Source organism: Pelodiscus sinensis, chromosome 1 (genome assembly GCF_052426305.1).
Source record: "Pelodiscus sinensis isolate ZL-2025 chromosome 1, ASM5242630v1, whole genome shotgun sequence".
NCBI classification, from domain to species: domain Eukaryota; kingdom Metazoa; phylum Chordata; order Testudines; family Trionychidae; genus Pelodiscus; species Pelodiscus sinensis.
The window spans coordinates 229633307-229655160 of NC_143052.1; the positions used below are offsets into that span (position 1 = coordinate 229633307).

The 21854-nt window shown below is 43.2% G+C and overlaps 1 protein-coding gene across 2 annotated transcripts in view; it reads left to right on the forward strand.

The window, feature by feature from the left end:
* The first annotated feature begins 307 nt into the window (after positions 1–307).
* The window catches only part of PPP2R3B (protein phosphatase 2 regulatory subunit B''beta), a 90053-nt gene continuing 68506 nt past the window's right edge, over positions 308–21854 (forward strand). Inside the window, exons 1-2 of one of the 2 annotated variants that reach the window (XM_075916042.2) lie at positions 308–558; positions 3457–3903. In XM_075916042.2, coding sequence (XP_075772157.1) covers positions 3556–3903 — 348 coding nt within the window. In that variant the 5' untranslated portion in view covers positions 308–558; positions 3457–3555. Of the gene's footprint in view, positions 559–749; positions 2567–3456; positions 3904–21854 lie in introns of those variants that run through there. The other variant, XM_075916050.2, reaches the window with a different exon arrangement.

The window sequence follows — 21854 nt, forward strand, 5'->3', positions numbered from 1 at the left end:
CCAGAGCCCTGGGAGGTCCAGGCTAGTAGATTCTGCCTGCTCCAGCCCCGCGGGGGGGGGGGCAATGCTGGAGCGGGGTAGAAACCCCGAGCCTCTGGCCAGCGGGGGCTGCATCCCCTGCAACCAGGGACATGGAGCAGGCGGAGGCTGCGCTCAAGGACAGCAAAGGGGCGGAGTCTGTGCTGGGAGAGGAGGGGAAGGATCAACACCTAGCCCCGCCCCCCGCGCCGCACGGGCTGCTGGGAAAGTAGAGCTGGAAAAGGGCGGGGCCAGGAAAGCAGCAGCAGCCGGAGGAGGAGGTCAAGCCGCACGGGCTGCTGGGAAAGCGAGGCGCCCGCACGGTGCCGCCATCAAGCCACCGCCTCTTCCCGGCGCGGCGGTGTTTTCTTCCCGCCACGTGGGCCCTCCTGTCACCCGGGCAACCGCGCGCGCAGCTTCTCGCTGGGAGAGTCTCGTGAGAGCTGCGGGGGAGGGGGGGGGATAAAGCGCCGGCTCCCGGGCGGGGCGGGCCGGAAGGCGGCGCGGTGGGTTTGAAGGCAGCGGCGGGAGGCGCCGGAGGTGAGACGTGAAACCGCCGCCGCCGCCGTCTGCGCCCCGAGCCCGGCGGGGGAGTCCCGGGCCCTGGCTGCCAGCGGGTCCCCGAGCCGCCCGGTGGGGAAGGGACCTGAGAGGAGCAGGGAGCTGAGTGCGGCCGGGGCCTGTCCGCTGCCCAGGGGCTCGGCGGGGGCGGGGCGGGGGGGGGGGCTGAGCAAGGCGGCTGAAGCCATCGTAGCGGCCAGAGCAAGGGGCCATGTGAGCAGCGGCCAAGGGCAGGTGCTTCGGGAGGAGTGAACAGAACTGGGCAGTTGTCAAACCATCCATCCCCTCTCCGCTTCCAGATGTCCCAGAGCGCGCACCCAGGAGGAGGGCGGGGTTGCACCCCGGACAATCTTGGCTAATGGCTAGGATGTCAGACGTGAAAAATGAGAATGGGGTAAAACAAAGCCCCCAATATTGCAGCAGTCTGGTAGCTCTGCGAATAGCTATTGATGGGCCTATGCTCTGTGAAGTGATCTAATTCTTTTTTAACTTTATCATTCTAGCTTTAATAACATCCCTAGATGACACGTTTCAGAGGTTGTGCGGTGTGTGAAGTACTTCCTCTTGATAGCCTTAAGCCTGCTGTCTATTAGTTTCGTGACTGACAGTAGTGCACCCTGGTTTGATCTCCTCAGGGAACTGAATCCATCAGGAGACAGACACTGTGCATTCAGCCCTGTAGTGAGCTTTGTGGACTAGGCCATGCAATGGGTTTCTTCCATATCAAATAGTTGTCATTCAATGAAAAAGGTCTGAATTTAACACAATGGATAACTCTGATGCTGTAAACACAACGTCTGAAAAATACACTAACCAACATAATGTACAGGAAGGGGTGAGATAATGTCAGTCACTTAACTGTAGCTCTGCCTGCCTTGTCTTGTGTGCTTAATTGCAAGCATTGTCACTGCATAGTGTGTTTAGGCTTTCCCTGTAGAAAACTGTGAAATCAACATATGGAATTGAACATATGCAAGTTTGGGTAAACTGAATACTGAATTTTTACTCTGCTTTTATTTGATGATAGCTTAAAATGTGGAGTATGGGTGTCTCTTTTTACTAAAGAGCCTCAATGTATTATGTTGCACAAATCATCTTTCAGTGTTACATGTGCCCCAAATTCACTTAACTGAAATCCCAATCTTCAAATATTTAGTGGAACTTGTAGTTAATTCTGATGCAGTGTATTACTCTGCAGATCTGACATTTACTCAAACCAGGACAAACAAGCCATATCTAAAGGAAGTTTGACTAAGTGATGTTATAGATGTTTAAAGGTTCCTGAGTTTTTTGTCCATTGTTAAGACATATGTTAGCTGGAAAATTGGATAAAAGCTCAAACTTCCTAATTTAAACATAAGTACATTTTTATGGTTTTGTCAAAAGCTTCAAATATGCTACTTTAATTCAGGTTTTAATAATAATTGCAAGTATTTTACATATCTGTAAAGCCTTCCATCTAAGGACAAGAATGTTTTGCAAACATTAAGCCCCTTTCTGAGAGTGTGTGTTGTTTTTTTTTTTAAGTGAGGTGACAGGTTATCAGGATCAACTATAGAACTGGGAGAACAACCAGATTTTCTCAGTATTTTGCTTTAGCCCTTTCCTTCTTCCCTTAAACTCTAAACTTAGGCATGTTCAAACTGGAGTTTTGCCTCAGAAGTGAAAGAAATTCAAAGCTGAAAGGTCTTGCTGCTATTCCAACACTTCCCAGCATCATAGGTTTGCACTGGCTTTTTAAAAGCACAATGTTCCATACATTGTAAAGGTTAATAATGTTAACTGGTGTTTTCAACAGTGATTTGTTTTGTGTTCTTACTAAGACATAACAATCCAAGGCTATGTCTACACTGGCGGGTTCTTGCTCAAGAACAGCCGTTCTTCCACAGAGCGTCCACACTCCCCGCCTGCTCTTGCACAAGAAGAGTTACAGTACGGCGTTGGAAGAGAGGGCTTCTTGCGCAAGAGCTATGCTCTTTTCTAACGGGTAAGTCCTCTTGCTCAAGAGCTCTTGCGCAAGAAGGCAATGTGGATGCGGGGCAAGGGTTTCTTGCACAAGAAAGCCCTATGGCTAAAATGTCCATCAGAGCTTTCTTGCGCAAAAGAGTGTCCACACTGCCATGGATGCTCTTGCGCAAAAGCACATGACAGTGTGGACGTCTTCTTGCACAAGATGTTTTTGAGTAACAACCTGCTAGAAACTTCATTTAGGATTATACTGAGTAATCACTTTGTCTCTGTAGTATCCGGTTTTAAGCCTTATTCAAGACTGACTTTTTTCATTAAAAAAAACCCCAAAAGCACTTGGAACTTTGCACATTTACACTCACAGAAAGAAAGATTTTTTTTTTGGTAAAGTTGGAAATAAATGTTTAAACATTATTAGGGCTTGTCTTCATGTACAGTGCTCTAGTAGTGCACGCTTTAGTGAAAACACTCCAATGCTGACAGAAGAGTTTCTCCTATTGATGGAGTTAATCCACCTTCCCGAGAAGCAGTAATGGCATTGGCAAGAGGAGTTGTCTGTCGGTGGGTGGTGAAGTTGGTATAACTGTTGCTCAGGGGTATGGATTTTTCACACCTTGAGTGATGTAGTTTTACCAGTATAGGTCTGTAGTATTGCTCTGGCCTCAGATAATTTTTTTTTTTTTTGTGAAGATTGCACAGGATGGGGACCCGTAGAATAAACTTCACAGCTCAAATTAGTTTTAAAAGTCCTGGTACAAATCACAGTTGGTGGAATGTGGTCTTATTCTCATTTATTTGTTGTATGTTTGTCGTCAATCCTGGTATCCAAGTTTGTACCACCTGGAATTAGTTAAGTATTGATACTTCTTACAATCATGATACTAAGCAATAAAATCTTTCTCTCAATAGGCATCTTGGATTTTATGCAAAAGAGTGAAAAACCGTGGAATAAGCAGTGATCTTTTTTTATTCTGTTGATTTTGAGATCCTTTGTTGAACTGGTAGAAGATGCCAGCTGGGAAAGTTTTGCAGCCTGTACTAAAAATGAAAGTGGATGAACTCTTCCTGTGTTGGCTAAGCCAGCCAACAACTCAGGTGATGTTAAAGGATTGTTTGAGAAGGATTAAGAATGAAGAGAAGACTGAAATTGGTAGTGGAGATGCTGGGGACAATGAACCTCTCATTTTTACTAATAAAAACTCCCAATCTAAGCAAAGTATGCTAGATAACTTGATGTCTCCTTTGGTGACTCCTTCCAGTCCTCCTCATCTTTCCACAGCTCTCCCACTGGGAACTTCAACTAGCCCAAGAAGCCTATCTAATCGAGGAATACGTAGATCTACAGGAACAAGAGTCGTAAGTTCCTTTGGTTTCTGAGACTTAAATTAGAATACTTCTGTAATAAGTGATTCTGAAAAACAGGGTGAGGATGAGTTATGAGGATGTTTTTGTTTCACTATTGCATTTCATCAGAAAGTGAATTAGTGGCATAAATCACATGTCTTTGCTAATACTTGTCTAAATCCCAAGAGAGTGACAGTCATAACTGATTGCTTGCTGGATTCTTGTTTTGCTTTTTTCATTTTGTTTTTCTCTCTCGAATCTCCAGTTCTCCAAAATTAGTACAGGTTGGATCTCCCTGGTCTGGCAATGTCAGGGCCTGACTCGTCCCAAACGAGAGAATTTTCTGGACCAGAGGAGGTGTCCCCTGCCACAGGCCCTGAGCCAGATGACCCTCTGCCTTTGGGGTCCTCTATTTCTCCTCGCCGCCCTCAAGCCAGACTGTCCACCCTGCTGCCACTGCCTCCCTGGTCCCGGGTTGTCATGGATGTCCAAGGTTCTCCAGCCCTCAGCCTCATACTGCTGCAGTTCCCTGGCCCTGTGCTGCTGCAGGTGGCCCAGGTTTCCCCAGCTCTGCACTGACACATGCTGCTGGGATTCTTCAGCCCTCAGCCCCATATTGCCCCAGGCAACTGGGATTCTCCAGCCCCTGGCTCCACACTGCCATGGGCAGCCAGATTTCCCTAGCTCCGTGCTGCTGCAGACTGTTGGGATTCTCCATCCCCACACTGCCATGGGCGGCCAAACTTCTTCCTCTGGTCGGCGGTCAAAAAGGCAAATAGGATGTTAGGAATTATTAAGAAAGGGATAGAAAATAAGACAGACTATCTTACTACCCTTGTATAAAACTATGGTACACCCACATCTTGAATACTGTGTACAGATGTGGTCTCCTCACCTCAAAAAAGATATTTTGGCCTTGGAAAGGGTTCAGAAAAGGGCAACTAAAATGATTAGGGATTTGGAACAGGTCCCATATGAAGAGAGGTTAAAGCGACTGGGACTTTTCAGTTTAGAAAAGAGGAGACTGAGGGAGGATATGATAGAGGTATATAAAATCATGAGTGGTGTGAAGAGGGTGAATAAAGAAAAGTTATTTATTAGTTCCCATAATAGAAGAACTAGAGGACACCAAATGAAGTTGATAGGTAGCGGGTTTAAAACTAATAAAAGAAAGTTCTTCACACAGCGCGTAGTCAACCTGTGGAACTCCTTGCCAGAGGAGGCTGTGAAGGCTAGGACTACAACAGAGTTTAAAGAGACGCTAGATAATTTCCTGGAGGTTAGGTCCATAAAAGGCTATTATCCAGGGGATAGAAATGGTGTCCCTGGCCTCTGTTTGTCAGAGGCTGGAGAAGGATGGCAGGAGACGAATTGCTTGATCATTGTCTTCGGTCCACCCCCTCTGGGGCACCTGGTGCTGGCCACTGTTGGCAGACAGGCTACTGGGCTAGATGGACTTTTGGTCTGACCCAGTACAGCCATTCTTATGTTCTTATGGTTCTGTGCTGCTGCAAGCTGCTGGATGTCTCCAGTCTGTCCCCAGCACTTCTGTGGGGCTCCAGTCCCATTGGCTCCGTCCGGGCTGCTGGCCCTCCTACCATTAGACTCCCGGGCTGTCTGGTCCAAAGCATTCGTGATCCTGCCACGAATATCAGTATATTGTCGGACCAGAGAATATCGGTTTTCAGAGGTTCAGCCTGTAGTGGTGGTGGTTAGTCCTTCAGTACTGTGAAGGTTAATGAAGTAATGTCAAAGGTAATTTAAATTCTGAGAACAATAAACTATACATGACGTACCACACTGAATGCTACCTGTGCAGGAAAATCTTTCCCTCCTAGATTAGAAATTGTAGAAAATTGTTGTTTTTTAGTTTGAATAGCTGTTTTAATAAACTCACCATCTAAGTTTATTTCCGCTCTTATGCTGGTGTGCATCTGTACTAGTGTCTGAAATTGGCATTTCATTTGGCCTAAGCAGTAGAGTATAGACTTCCAACCAGAGATGTCCATTTGTAAGCTCAAGTTAACTGAATATCCACATATCACTTTTCCCGGTACTAATACAGTGCAGTGCATTTTACCAGTTTAAAAAATATACAATACATGCCTAACTCAGTCCAAAAGGAGTGATACCAATAGAAGGACAATGTCCTGGTGAGAAGACTAGGCCCACATTTTTAAAGATACTTGGGTGTTTCTTTATTCAGCATTGCATACCTAACTCTGTTTGCCTTAGACTCCAAAATCACTTTGAATAGGAGGCTTAAACTGCATTGCAGTGCCAAGTGAAGCAACATCTAAATTAAGGATGTTAAATTGCAGTTAATTGACTAGTAGAGTAGTGGATGGAATTTCCCTTCACTAGTCGATTGGCACTTCTGCATTCCGTCTTTGAAATGTACAAGAACCCCTGCTTCTCTGTAGCTTAACTGGTATTTTGCCCTTTGATTCTGGAGGGTTATCATTTCTATCCTTTTCTGTCTAATATGTATCTAAACTTGAACTTAATCTGTATGGTGCAGAATCCAAATGATTCATTGCCTCATATAAATGAACTTTGTTGTGGGAGTCGGTTTTAACTATGTGCCTTTCTTTCCATTTGTTCCATTTATGGTGATATCATAGATGCTTTCGAGTTGAATTTTCAGTGGAAGACTGCTAACTGTAGAATTTCTTATCCACAAGATCAGAATGAGTCTTGGGTTTTTTCCCCAAATACCAATAGCTGCAGAATGGTTTTAAAATTTCTCAGTGGAAAATATGCCCCAGAAATTATCTTCATTGTGAAAGCTTGATAAAATAGCATGAACGTGGAGAATTTAGTTATGTAGACTAATGCTCTTTTGTTATGCAGATACTATTGGGTGCATTACAAATTCATGAATTCATAGAAATTTCATATCAAAGTAGTATTGGAGCCAATTTTTTTATTCCTTTCCAGTGAGTAAGACAGTCTGATATCTGGTTTCCAGCACTTTTCTGACTGGAAAGGAAAAGCTAAGGGTTGGGGATGGGATGGAGAATATCCACATATCATGGATCATTGTTGGATTTATAGCATACTATAGTTAGAAAGAAAGAGAAACATAACCTATGACCTGGTCAACCAGATTTTCTGCCAGTCTTTCTGCATGAATTTGTCCAGGCTCAGACAGGAGCCCTGAGTGCAGGAATACCATTTGTTTGGAAGGCCAGAGATGAAAGCTTATAGACTCTAGATGCCAAATCTCTGACATATATGTGAAGTAGTGCTGATTATCCAGATATAGTGATACAGTAGTTACAGTGTGATATTCTTTCTCTCTCTCTCTGAGTGTGAGAGGAGTTTTTTCCTGTCAGTCAACAGAATGTTCTTGCTGGGTGACAGAGAGGCTCTGTCAGTGAAGCAAAAGCAGCCAGAGAGAGAGGGGTAGGTGAGCGTAGTGAGCAGAGAGCGCACCCCCTAGTACCTTTACAAAGCTAGCTTTTTCTTTAGTTAAGATTAGGTCTGAGGAAAAGATATTTTGCTACTTATTCTTATTTTGCTTCTGCCATAAAGCAGAGACTAGATAAACATTTGTGAAGACATTCTCTCTCCCTGTGTTAATAAGCTTACTAGGCACAATGTTTCTTATGGAACCTCAGACTTGTTTTAACTTAAATAGAAAGTACAGGAGACCCTTGCAATTTGCGGAATTGTTATTCACAGTTCCACATATTTGTGGGAGTCTCCTCTCCCTACCTGCATTGGGAGTCTCCTCTCCCTACCATGTGTGTGACAGGGGCCAGGAACTGTGGGAATCACAACCTAGCTGCCAGGAACCATGTTTCCTGGCCCCAGGGAGGTCACTGCAGGTGCCATGAATCATGGCTCCCAATATCCACAAATTTCACCATTTCTGGTGGTACCAGGAACACCCCCCCCCCCCCCCCCGCAGTTTAATCAGTTAGCCAACTGAGTTAATGTTTAACCGGTTAACTACTTAAATGGGATTTTACATCCCTAATGTGCACTCAAGGGGTGTGAATTCTCACGTGAATCAACATGTTACCCACTAATTGGGCCATATAGACCTTGCTGGCATGTGCTAAAAGTTCTTGCTGCCCATTAATATAATGCGGTTTGAAATAGGGATGTGAAAGATTAACCGGTGGCACCTGGAACAGCTCCCCACCGGCCATGGGCAGGGGGCTGCTCCAGCCCTGCAGGGGGCCTACAGGTGCTGTCCCCATAGATCCCATTGACTGGGACCAGCGAACTGCGACCTCTGAGAGCTGGGAGGTTCAGCAAAATCTCTAGCAGCCAACAGTCAAATAAGCCTGATGGGCCACAGGGTGTCTACCACTGAGTTATTCAATTCAAGGGTACGTCATCTGATCTACAGGATTGCTTTACTGGCTTAATAGCACTGTATTAATTTTCAGATCTAGTCAAGTAATCTGCTGTTTTGAATTTGAATAAAGATGCTCCCCAAACGCAGGGTGGAGTTGAAGTGTACTACAGAATTTATCTAGCTTTGTTGATTATAAGAATGCAGTGAGAATAGTTGCTTCGTGTTTGCAGCCTGAAAACTTATTATTAAGTACCTAATTATCTATCTGTAGCCTTGAAGTTCCTATAATAGCAGAGCAGGTGGCAAATGAATGACTTGGACTTCCATTATCAAAAGTAGGCAAAACTACTGAAGCCTCAACCTTAAATTCCACTGCAATAGACACCAGAATTTATTCTTATTTTACTGTAACATAAGGATAGTTTTATAAATATATTGAAAGTAATAATTTATTAGCTGTTTGACAGCAACGAATTAAAGCAGCTCTTGTTGCCACCAAGTAGGCTTCAAACAATAGAAAAATGTTTTGGAGAGGGAATTTTTATATTTCTAACAAATGTAAAGCATGAGGAAAATTAAAATGCCGTTTTTGGCAAAAAATGCACTTGGGATTTAGTTTTCCATAGTTATGTCAGAAAAAACCCTTTGAAGGGTATTGGAGTCTAGTTTAATCTACTCAGTTCTTCAGACACTTGAGAGAAAAGAAAATCTTTTGAAGCCCAGTATTACTCAGTTTGCATGGCAGTTTGAATACTCTGCAAACTGTGTATAGTAGCTAACCCAATGTGTCTTGTAATATACTGCCCTAGGTAAGTATAGAAGTTGTTTAAAAGAGCTGAAAATGTTTAATACTTATTATGGGGAGGGAAGGAAGTCTTAAATGAAAATGTAACCTTCATTCATTTGGTACAGTGGCTTTCATAATACTGTCCAGAAGTGACACTTATTGGCTTAGTTCCCCTGCAAAAAATTGGTTTTTAAGCTACAGAGAACTTGTATGAACTCTCGTCAAGTTTTATTAGCTGAACTGAACAGTCATCTTAAATATCTCTGAAACATACTGTGTGTTATAGAAGAGAAATAAGTTGCTTTAGAATGATGTATATTTGCGGTGTACATCAGCCCTTAAAATAACACCCTTGGTATAATTGCAGGTTCTCCAGTGGCAGCTAACTTAGAGCAGAATCTACCCTTTCTTTTCCCCTTCAGATAAGTTCACAAACCACCCATTACAATGTTAAATAGAATGCATCTGTTTGTGTATGAGCTTCCAAGCTGAGTTAAAACAGATATACCTATGGCTAGTTTAAATTTTAAGTGGTATTAGAATTCTGAAAGAGGGGCAGAGCAGAGGGGGCACCACATGGGGTGAGCTGGGATTCAACCAGTCCCCACTCGCCCTGTGTTTCTGCTGTGGTGTTTCAGCCTTTCAAATGTTCAACCTTTGAAAGGCTGAAGTGCCCACAATGGGAATTGGCGTGTGCCTGCTCACACCATTTTTGTTGTGCCTCTGCCTCCCCTGCTTTCCCATGGAGATGGTGCTGTGGGGAACCAGCTTTTAAAGCTGGCTCCCCCCCAGACAAGCTTCTGCTCCCACCCCCACTTGCTGCCTCTGATAGAGGCAGCTGGGGGGAAGCAGCTAGTCGAGTCACTACTCGACTATCTGATAAGCTTATTGGATAGTCGAGTAGTCGCTTACATCCCGAACATGAAGTCTGCCATTCTTTAGCCAGCAAAAGTTCAAGTTCTTATTTGAACATAAGCTATGTCTGTGCTCCTCCAAAGCCACTGACTCCAAGTAGCTAAAGGCTAATAAGTTAGAGGATGAAGACTCTGGAATAAATTGGTTCTTATGCTGCTGCACAGACAACATAAAGGATACGTACTGTGTTATGCGTTTCCATGATGATCTGCCTTGGACTAGATCTGGTACACTATACAGCCGCTCCCTAAGTTACGACCACCTCCACTTACGACCAAAGCAGTCGTAAATGCAGATCCGAGTTACAAACGGAGATTCGTGCTTACAAACAGCACGGTCGCCATGTAACTCTATGGGATCTGAGTTACGAACACTTCGAGTTATGAACCAAGTACTGGTCCGTAGCTTGTTCGTAACTCGGAGAGCAGGTGTAATAGGATGCCTGTGTGGAACAGTGTTTGACATCATTCAGCAGTCATTGTTTACTTCTGGGTTTTTCATTTTGCTTACACTGTGTCAACATCAAAGATGATATTTGCAAGGAAGTTGGTAGGCATTCAGAGCAGCTGACCACTTTATAGAGAAGGATCAAATTAGAAAATAGATTTCTGCATTCTACTTGAATTTGTATTATTTGATGTTTCAGTCATTCTTCATGTGAATGGTATCCAATTTCTTCTCAGTCTTAACAGTGTAGGCCACATTATAATCCCATGTCAAAAAATTGGCCACTGAAGCATTTATATAGAGAAGAGCAACAAGAATGATTAAAGGTCTAGAGAACATGACCTATGAAGGAAGGCTGAAAGAATTGGGTTTGTTTAGTTTAGAAAAGAGAAAATTGAGGGGGGACATGATAGCCGTTTTCAGGTATTGTTCATCTTGGCCTCCGAGGATAGAACAAGAAGCAATGGGCTTAAACTGCAGCAAGGGAGGTTTAGGTTGGACATTAGGAAGAAGTTCCAAACTGTCAGGGTAGTCAAACACTGGAATAAATTGCCCAGGGAGGTTGTGGAATCCCCGTCTCTGGAGATATTTAAGAGTAGGTTAGATAAATGTCTATCAGGGATGGTCTAGACAGTATTTGGTCCTGCCAAATGAGGGCAGGGGACTGGACTCGATGACCACTCGAGGTCCCTTCCAGTCCTAATATTCTATGATTCTATATTCCTCGTCTTTGGCTATTTATCTTAATAGAGCAGGTTGATAGTCTGCTTTTGAAAACTGAGAAAGCAGGTGAAAAATTGAATGTAATTTTTTTTAACAGTTATGTAAAGTTACTTTGCTTTTAAAGTCCAACTAATTTTTACCTGAATTTTCCCTTTAGTTTTGCTCTTAAAGATTCACACAGAGAAAATGTCCTCATTGCATAAATGCTAAATGTATTATTTTTTGTTTTTACTTTGCTATTTTGCTTCACCGAAATCAAAATCACGCCAAAGATTTGCTAGATAAATTAGTATCATACCACCACTCACAGATATATTACTAGCTTTTGAATAAAGGATATCTTACAAAAAGTTTACTTTTCTTACATAGTCTTTCAGTGTTGATGCTGGAAGATTAGAACAGATATTAGCTTAGAAGAACACTGGCGCTGCCAGGCAGAATCAGGCTTTCACCTTCAGGGCAAGAAGACCCATACATCAAGATACATTAACTTTCTGGAGAAAGATTTAAAACTTGAAGTCTTGAGCCAAAATACAACTCTACAAAAGCTACATTAAAGAAATTTTAAGGTTGCAAAGTCAAGCATTCAAAGGTTAAGAAAAGCCATAATTAAGGATACACATTCAATTTGAATTTTGCCCTTTTGTGGGTATGGATTATGAAGCCTTTAATTTACATGATCAGTTTTCCCACAGGACTTTCTGCCTCATTCAGTACACAGACTTATAACTTGATCAAACTTGGACACATTTTCACGTGTGACAAAAGGCATGTCCCTAGCACCAGGCTATATTATGCTTTCAAGATAATCATCTTATTGAGGCTCTTGAAATCCTGTCTCAAGGAGTTATGCTGGGTTGTAAGCTGCTTCATCAATCCTGAATGTCTAAAATTGGTATAAGAGTTGAGTTACTAAGCACTGGAAATAACTATTACCCAACTTTCCTGAAATGGTCATATGCATGCAGGTAGTCTTCTCAAACAGCATTGGATTCTTTCTGCCTAAAACTACCAACCAACAGCTTCCCCTGCATTCTCAGACTATAGTATAGGTTGGACTTCCCTGGTCTAGCACCCTGAGGACCTGACTGGTTCCAAACAAGGGGATTTGCCACACTAGGGGAGGTACCCTGCCACTGGCCCCTCCAGCCTGCTGCTGGCTCTGTTTCTGGCTCCAGCTGGTCACCCTGCTGCTGGCCTCATGTTGGCAGACTGCCAGGCGGCTCTCGCCCCCTCATGGATGTTGCTGGTGCAACCTATACATTCATTTATCAGAAAGTTATGGGCACTCTAGAGAATTCTGATCCAAGACTTGTGAATCCAGCCATGTCCTTCCTGGCCATTGGAAGAGTCGTGAATAAAACTGGATGCTACTCAGACTGGAATAGCCCATGCATTTTTTAGAGAAGGAATCTTCCTTTCCTCTTTCCAATGCACAATAATCTGACTAATAGGGCCTCACCCTCAATACTTAGAGCCAGCTGTTCATCTCAAACCCCCTATTCCTGAGCAAGCTCACAGAGAAACTAACACAAGGCCAACAACAAGTTCATGTAATGGAGGATAACATACTGTACCTGGAATAGTCTGGATTTAAACCAGGACATGGAACTGAAACTGCTTGAGTGGCACTAATGGACAGTTTGCCAGTGGATAGAAGACAGACATCCACTCTCATCCTGTACCTCCCTTCAGCATTGAACACATGAACTGAGTGTGTTGATGAAGCCCAGTGTAATGCACTAAAAGGGTTTGCGTCTTTCCTGGAGGGATTCACCCAACAAGTAGTGATGGGAAACTGCATCTCTACCACAAAACCCCTCACTTGTAGAGCGCTACAGGGATTGTTCTCTCTTCAGTTCTTTTCAGTGTGTGCCACCATTAAGTGAACTGATCAGACAACGTGGAATCAAATGCCAGCAATATGCAGATGATACACAGCTCTATTTATCCTTAACCACATATACCAAAATTACTGCCACTAAGATGGCCCAGAGTTTTCATGATTTCAACTCATGCATGAACAGCAGCTGGATGACACTGAACCCATGCAAAATAGCGATGGTGCATGCTGGGGGCCAGAGTTTGCAGATAGATACAATGCATTTTGTTTTAGATGAAGGGTTCTCATCCATGATTAGTCAGTTCAGTACATGTTCTAGGATTACTCTTGTATTCCTTACTGATATTGTGGTCTCGCATAGCAACAGCCATGTGTCACAATTGCTACCATTTCTGGCTGGCTAGAAGACTGCCACATCCAGTTGGAAAATTATTTGGGCTCAGTTATTCATGTATCTTTGTCACCTTTCCGCTGGGTTGTAGCAATGTGGTATATGTTACCAATTTAGGGCTTTGACTTAAAAGCACAACAAGCGCTTCAGTCTTCTAGAGACCATAGATATCATTGCATTGAACATACACTTTAGTGTTACACTTTCATAAAAAATATGCTGTTTTTTCTGATAATATTGCTTTGCCACATTAACTACTGAGGGTTATCAAGGATTTATATTATTCATTAAGTTCTTTCTGTGGCTCCATGGGAGTCAGGGGCTATCAAACTTTTTTTTTTTAAGATCTGAAAAACTGTAGCTAAGCAATGTTCCTCTGAACAGCATCTCAATACCTCAACTGCAATAATGAAATAATTGCACTTGATGCAAGTTGGTGTACCATTGGTGCTTTGTGACACACTTAATATATACTATATAGAACAATTTAGAAAGGAAGCATTGTTTGTTTACAATTGAAGAGCCAAGTATCAATTTGATATGAGACACTGATGTTATTCATTCACTAATCTAGCTCTTCTGTTTTATCGTTTCTTATGCAGAATTCCTTTATTCATTCATTGCACATGTGACCCTTGAGCAAAGAATTTTTCATTTCTCCTCATTGTCTTGGTATCCAGAAAGTTATTTCTGTTTACACATTTCTTTAGTCATGTCAGCATTTTTTCAAAATCTTCCAATTAGCTGTGTTCCAAACCACCAGTTAAATTTGTATAGAACTTCTAAATGTTTTTTCTAAATACTAAATTTAGTAGTAATTTTTAGTGTTTACATATTGAAGTGCTCTTCCTACTCATCCATTCTTATGTTCTTTTTTAGAATCTTCACAACTGAAAACAAGTATAGTTAGCTTTCTCCAGAATATAGAGTTCATTTGAACTATAGCCATAGGAAAAATACAGATTTTGGGAAGTTGGATGCAACTCATTTTAGTTAACCATGTTTCACATGTTTGTCCTGGTGTTTCCACAGTGAGGCACCCCTTTTGTTACTTTCTCTCTCCTTTTTTCTGTCTTCTGTCTGGCTCAGGCTCTGTTTAGAGCTTTCTATTTTTTTCCACCTCCCACTCCTGTCCTTCCTGGCCCAGGCTTTCTGTTTCCAAGATTCTTTTTCAAGGCGGTTTCACTTTGGGCCTCCTCCCCAACCTGCTTTCCCTCTTGGGCAATGATCCCAGTCAGTGCCCACCATCACTTGGTATGACAGGCCTTCTACCACCTGGCCTGTTTCCAATTAAACTGGCCCCAAACCTCAAGGGACACCAGACCATTAGGCACTGCCTTCCATCCCCATGGATGCATTTCAGATTTATGTTGGCACTAGGGATTATCTTCTTCTCCAGCTTACAAGAGTGTCTGCCAAAGCTGTATCCATCCATCATCACCCTCGCAGGAATGGTGGACAGTTTTCACACCTTTCTCTGCCCTCCTGAGTTGGTCCTCCCACAACATTCTGCAAAGCTACAGTCCCTATCTGGGCAGTCCTGTTTTTTATGTTCTACTTGCCCACACTGCCAGCAGTCAAGTGGTCCAGTCCCAGTAGGAGCTTCTTGGTTAGTCTCCTATTTTTTCTCGGGACTTTTCCCAGTCAGGGGGTTCCCTGGATTTTCTCCTGATTTTCTTGTCCTTATGTGGATGCCCCTACTTCCTGGGGCTGCCTCCAACATACCCACTTGGTGCCATCTCACCCAAACCCTTGTCTTCTTTGGGAGACTTTGTAAAAACCTGTTCTAGGAGAAGCACGTCCATAATCTCTCCTACCATCTGGGTGTCTGGTCTTAGCCACCAGCTAGCCCAGTCCATTAATTTCTGGACAAGGCATGGGGCCTGAAACCCTCTGTTCACTTTGCCGCTCAAAAGTGCTGGCAGTAGTTTTCGGCCAGCAGCCTCACCCGATCTAGGACTGGTGCTCTTACCACATCCTAGCTCTTGGTCTGTTCCTCACTGAGAGCCATGTAATCTTGGGCTTCACCAGTCCAGTGGGGAGCCAGCCACAGGGCCCAGGTTGGCCTGTCTCAGCCTGTTCCCATGGCTAAATACTCAGGAGTCCCCAGGAAGGCATCAGGGTCATCAGCAGGGACCATTTTGCACTGTCCCAAGTCCAGCACCCATATGCCATCCATCCTTTGCTGGGGAACTCACCACCTTTTGGAGGAGCTGCTTTTGAATGGCGATCTGTTACCAATAAAGTCTTGAAGTCTCTACTGCTAATCAGTTTGCCAGCTGAGCAAGGCCTGCTTCACCAGTCTCCTTGGACTGCTAATGGGAATGCTCTGCCTTTTGCAGCTCTTCTTGCTGCTTGATCATCCACTGCAAGGTTTCCTCTATCCCAAGCTGCCAAACGCTTGCTTTGGCGCAGAATCCCAGACAAGCCCCCATAAGTAATTGGATCTGCTGTAGGACCCTCCCGGCTTTGCTCCTGTTTCTCTGAGAGTCACTCAGAGACCTTTTTATGAGGTGTTTACCTCTTGCTATTGTTTATGGGCTGTGATCCTTTCCCCAGTACAGTTATAATAAACCTGTGATCCTTTGGGTGGACATGTATGTACCACACTTGTCACTTGAAACAGTTTTCTTCACTGAAATCCATAGAATAGAATGGGTAACATCAGGTAACCTTAATTTCTCTAAATTGGAGGCCTGATGTTCCAAATGATTGTCTCATGGAAGAAATTAATGTAACTAAATAAATAGTCTGACTTTGATCTGGGGAAAATGTCAAATTAGTTTTTTCCCTATGCTCTGCACTTCATAATAAATGGGTACAAAAAATAAGGTTCTAGCTTAATGACAATGAAAATTACGTAATGCACCCCTTTATACAGTATACTTCCAACTATCTGACTAGGATGGGGGATGCAAATTTTATTCAGGTAATTGGGAGTTTGGATAATTGGGAGGGCAGGAGACCTTCAGCGGTGGGGCGTCTACAGTTGAAGGTTTGTCCTTCTCATAGTCCTTTCTGTCTGTTTCTGCTCCACCGCAACTACAGCCTCCTCCCTCCCTCCCCTCATGTCTTCTAGGATTAGGTGTCTCCAGTCATGTGGCGGCATAGGAACTGCAGTCACCACCCCCACTCACTTCTGTGATGGAGGGACTGCAGAGGGCTGCTTGTGGTGCTGTAGCAGCCAGTAGAATGGTCACCCATGCATCCCAGAACTTGCAGTCCTGGTCAGAGGCCTCTGCTCTATTATCCAGCCATCTGCATTGCCTATATCTTTGCCTTATTCTCCAGCATGAGATATGTGCCTCCTGCAGCAAGTATCTCACACTGTGGGACAAAAGTGATTCAGATTATGTGAAAGTTGCAATAATAGAGGTTTAGATAAATGGTATATTATTGAGAGAGAAGTTCATAGAAATTAGTTCAAAAGGAAGTGGTGTTGGCCTAATTAAATAAGACTAGCTTGCAGTCCTTCAGCTGATAAATGAGGATAAAATACTTTTTTCATTTAGTGCATAGATACCAACCCAATAGCAAAAGGGATTTTTTTTAAATGTAAGAACAGTCCCACTGGATCATCCCAATGGTCGACCTAATATGGTATCCTCTTCCAGATGCTTCAGAGGGAATGATCAAAACTGTGCAATTACCCACATATTTTTGGCTAATGGATATAGATGGAGCAAACCTCCGTGAACTCATCTAATTCTTTTGAACCAAATTATACTTTTGGCCTTCATGATATCCTCTGGTAGCAAGTTCCACAGGCTGACTATGTTGTGTGATAAAGTATTTCCTTTTTGTTTTAAATCCACTGAGTGACCCCTAGTTTTTGTATTGTGCAAAGAGGTAAATAACACTTCTTTATTCACTTTTTCCACACCATTCAAGATTTTATGGACATTTATCAAATCCCCTTCTGTCCTCTCTTTTCCGAGCTGAATAGTCCCAGTTTTCTTAGTTTCTCCTCATGTAGAAGCTGTTCCATATCCCTTTGTGTATGTGTTGCTCTTTTCTGTATATTTTCCAATTCTAATATAGCTTTTTTGAGATGAGGCAACCAAGGTTGCAAAACATATTCAAGATGTGAGCATATGATGGATTTATATGGTGGCATTATAATATTTATATCTTTTCCATCTCTTACGTGGTTCTGATCACTGTTTGCTGGTTTTTGTTGTGGTGTGTCTTTTTTTTTTAACTAATGTATGTTCAGTAGACTTTTTCAGAGAACTATCAACAATGACTCTTAGATCTTTCTTGAGTGCTAATTTAGATCCTGTCATTTTGTTTATATATAGTTAGGATTGTTTTCCAGTGTGCATTATTTTGCATTTATCAGAATTGAATTTCATCTGCCATTTTTGTTACTCAGTCACCCAGTTTTGTGAGATTCCCTTGGTAGCTCTTCACTGTCTGTTTTAGAATAATAGAATATTAGAACTAGAAGGGATTTCAAGAGGTTATCAAGTCCAGTCCCTTGTCCTCACAGCAGGACCAAGCACCATCTAGATCAGGGGTCAGCAGCCTTTTCAAACCAGAGCCAAACTACATCAAAATTCCAAACAAGTGGTCAACAAAAAGCTGTATAAGAATGCCCATTTGCATGACTCAAAATATACAATGTAATATTATTGATATTATGATTAATAGTATAAATGAAACATTGTACTCAGATCTTATTTAATGAGATTTATGCTGCTGCATCTTTTTGCACATTTCTTTGACGTTTACATTAAAACTGATCAAATCCAACTTCATGCATGCATTCAAGCTCTCTTCTGCCAATCTTATGACAGGAGACTGTTGATGTGTGGGTGCAGGAGTCTGGGTTGGGATGTACAAGGGGCTCAGAGCAGGAGAATGGCGCTGCGGCCAGATGGGGACTTGTTGGCCAGGCTTCATTTTTAAATAAAGTAAACACAAAAGGTTTCAACGTTGTCTTGATTTATGGCTGGAATGGGGCATTTATTTTGGTTTGGGGGCCACACAAGTGAGAAGCAAAAAAAAAAAAAAAATCCTCCAGAAACCTCCAAAACCTCACTGTCCACCAACTGAAACACCTCACTACCTCGGTGCTCCAGACGGGGAGTGACAGGGAGGTCTGCAGTTCAATGCCTTAGGCTAAATTTCCTCTTCTGGGGTTCCAGGGTTAGTGGATTTTGTGGGCCCCCTAGGCTCTGGGCTGGAGCCAAAAATGAGGAGTGAATTGGATAGGGATGGGAGTGCAGGATCTGGGCGGGAGGAGGTGGAATGTAGGAGGGGCCGAGGGCAGGCTGCCTGTCCAAGTGGTAGAGGGTAGGAACAGGCTGGGGGCTGGCTGCCTGGGCAGGGGGGGATTTTGGCCAGGGGCCAGAGGGCAAGGGAGTTTTTGACCAGGAGATGTCTGGTGGATTGTAGGGGGTGTGAGTGAGGGCATAGGGTTCTGGGCATGAGAGGATGGGGAGCACTTACTTGTTTTTGTGCCTGCCACGCAGCACAAAAATGTGTAGCATGCCTTCCACTGCTCCCATTTGCTGGAAGACTTCAGGAAGCATTCTCAGGGGAGGCCTTTTTGTCCCAGGGGATGAAAAAGGCCAGTTTGCATGGAGCCATTTTGGCTACTTGTTTCCCCACATGCTGAGGGAAGGAAAAGAGCAGCACATTGAGACTTTTTTTGCTCTGCTTGTTCCCTGTGTGCTGGAATAAGGGGAGGCTTGGGGATTCTCCCCCGCAAGAAACCGGCACTGGCATTCCAATTTTGTGGGGGGTCATAAGGCTGTAGCGCTAGCGCTGGCTCCCTGCTGTGGGGAGAGCAAGAAGGGTCCAAGTTGAGGCTCCAGAAGAGCCATATCTAGCTCCCTAGTGAGCCATATTTAGCTTGCGAGCCAGAGGTTAGCGACCCCTGATCTAGATCATCCCTGATAGATGTCTATCTAACCTGCTTTTAAATATCTCCAGTGATGGAGATTCCACAACCTCTCTAGGCAATTTATTCCTGTGTTTAACCACCCTGACTGTTAGGAAATTTTTCCTAGTGTTCAACCTAAACCTCCTTGGCTGCAATTTAAGTCCATTGCTTCTTCTCCTATCGTCAGAGGCCAAGGAGAAAATTTTTTCTCCCTCCTTCTTGTAACACCCTTTTAGATACTTGAAAACAGTGATCATGTCTTCTCTGTCTTCTCTTTTTTTTAAAACTAAACAAGCCCAATTCTTTCAGTCTCCCCCCCCACCCCCTTGGTCATGTTTTCTAGATGAGTGGTTCCCAATTTTTTCGAGCATACGGATCCCTTTTCAATCTGTTAAAATTTTATAGGTTCCCAATGGGAGTGTCGGAAAGTAGCAGCTAGTATGTCCTTTGGCCCACGCTGCTTCCTCAGTTCCCACCCCCTCCATCTCCTGCCCATCCATGGAGCATATGGTGTGGGGGGCTCTCATGACCAAAAAAGGAAAAGAAAATTAAGGATTAGGCCCACTGCAGGACTGGAAGGGGGAGAAAGCTGGAGTATAAATGGCAGTGCATCTGGCGGCAGGAGGAGGGATGGACCCTCCTGGTGTATCCAGATCCCATCGCATGGGCAGGAGGCAGCATGCTTGTGGCCAGTCGCGAATGGTGAGCTCTGGGCAAGAATCACCTGGCAGTAAGTCCCAGTCCCACAGTGGGCCCGATCCTTACTTTTCCTTTCCTTTCCTACACTTTTTGTGGACCCCCTACAGTACCATTGTGGACCCCCAGGGGTCCACAGACCATGGGTTTGGAATCACTGTTCTAGACCCTCAACGATTTTTGTTGCTCTTCTCTGGACCTTCTGTAATTTCTCCACATCTTTCTTGAACTGTGGTGCCCAGAACTGGACACACTACTCCAATTGAGACCTAATCAGCACAGAGTAGAGAAGATTAATTACTACTTGTGTCTTGTTCACAACACTCCTGTTAATGCATCCCAGAAGCATGTCTGCTTTTTTTTGCTGCAGTGTTACACTGTTGACTCAGCTTGTGGTCCACTATGACCTCTAGATCCGTTTCAGCAGTACTCCTTCCTAGACAGTCACTTCCCATTCTGGATGTATGAAATTGATTTATTTTCTTTTCCTAAGTGAAGTACTTTGCATTTGTCCTCATTAAACTTCTTCCATTTACCTCAGACCATTTCTCTTGCTTGTCCAGATCATTTTGAATTATGACCCTATCTTTCAAAGCACTTGCAATGCCTCCTAGTTTGGTATCATCTGCAAACTTAATAAGCATACTCTCTATGCCAATATCTAAATAATTGGTGAAGATATTGAACAGAACCGGTCCCAAAACAGACCCCTGCAGAACTCCACTTGTTATGCCCTTCCAGCATGACTGTGAACCATTAATAAGTACTCTCTGAGAACAGTTATCCAGCCAGTTATGCACCCACCTTATGGTAGCCCCGTCTATGTTGTATTTCTCTGGTTTATTGATAAGAAAGTCATGCGAGATCATATCAAATGCTTTACTAAAGTCTAGGTGTACCACATCCACCACTTCTCCCTTATCCACAAGACTTGTTATCCTATCAAAGAAAACTATCAGATTGGTTTGACACATGTTCTTTACAAATCCATGCTGGCTATTACCTATCACCTTATTATTTTTCAGATGTTTGCAGATGAATTCCTTAATTACTTGCTCCATTATCTTTCCTGGAATAGAAGTTAAACTGACTGGTCTGTAGTTTCCTGGGTTGTTCTCATTTCCCTTTTTATAGATGGGGCTCTATTTGCCCTTTTCCAGTCTTTTGGAATCTCTCCCAACTTCCATGATTTTTCAAAGATGATAGCTAATGGCTCAGATGCCTCTTCTATCAGCTCCTTGGGTGAATTTCATCAGGCCCTGGTGACTTGCAGACATCTAACTTTTCTAAGTAATTTTTTACTTATTTTGTTTTTAAACTTCTAAACCCCATTTCCACTAACATTCACTATGTTAGGCATCCCGTCACCATCAATCTTTTTGACAGAAACTGAAACAAAGAAGTCAGTAAGCACCTCTGCCATTTCCAAGTTTCCTGTTATTGTTTTTCCCTCTTCGCTGAGCAATGGGCCTACCCTGTCCTTCGTCTTCCTCTTGCTTCTAATATATTTGTGGAATGTCTTCTTGCTACCCTTTATGTCTCTGGCTAGTTTGATCTTGTTTTGTGCCTTTACCGTTCTAATTGTGCCCCTTCATACTCGTGTTATTTACTCATATTCATCGTTTGTAAATTGACCTAGTTTCAACTTTTTCTATGACTCCTTTTTTATTTTTAGATCATGTAAGACCTGGTTAAGCCAAGGTGATCTCTTGCCATACTTTCTATCTTTCCTACGTAATGGAATTGTTTGCTTTTGGGCCCTTATTAATGTCCCTTTTGAAAAACCGCTAACTCTCATCAGTTTTTTTCCTTAGTCTTGCTTCCCATTGGGCCTTACCTACCAGCTCTCTGAGCTTACCAAAATCTGCTTTCGTGAAATCCATTCTCTATTTTACTGTTCTCCCTTCTACCATTCCTTAGAATCATGAACTCTGATTTTATGATCACTTTCACCCACTC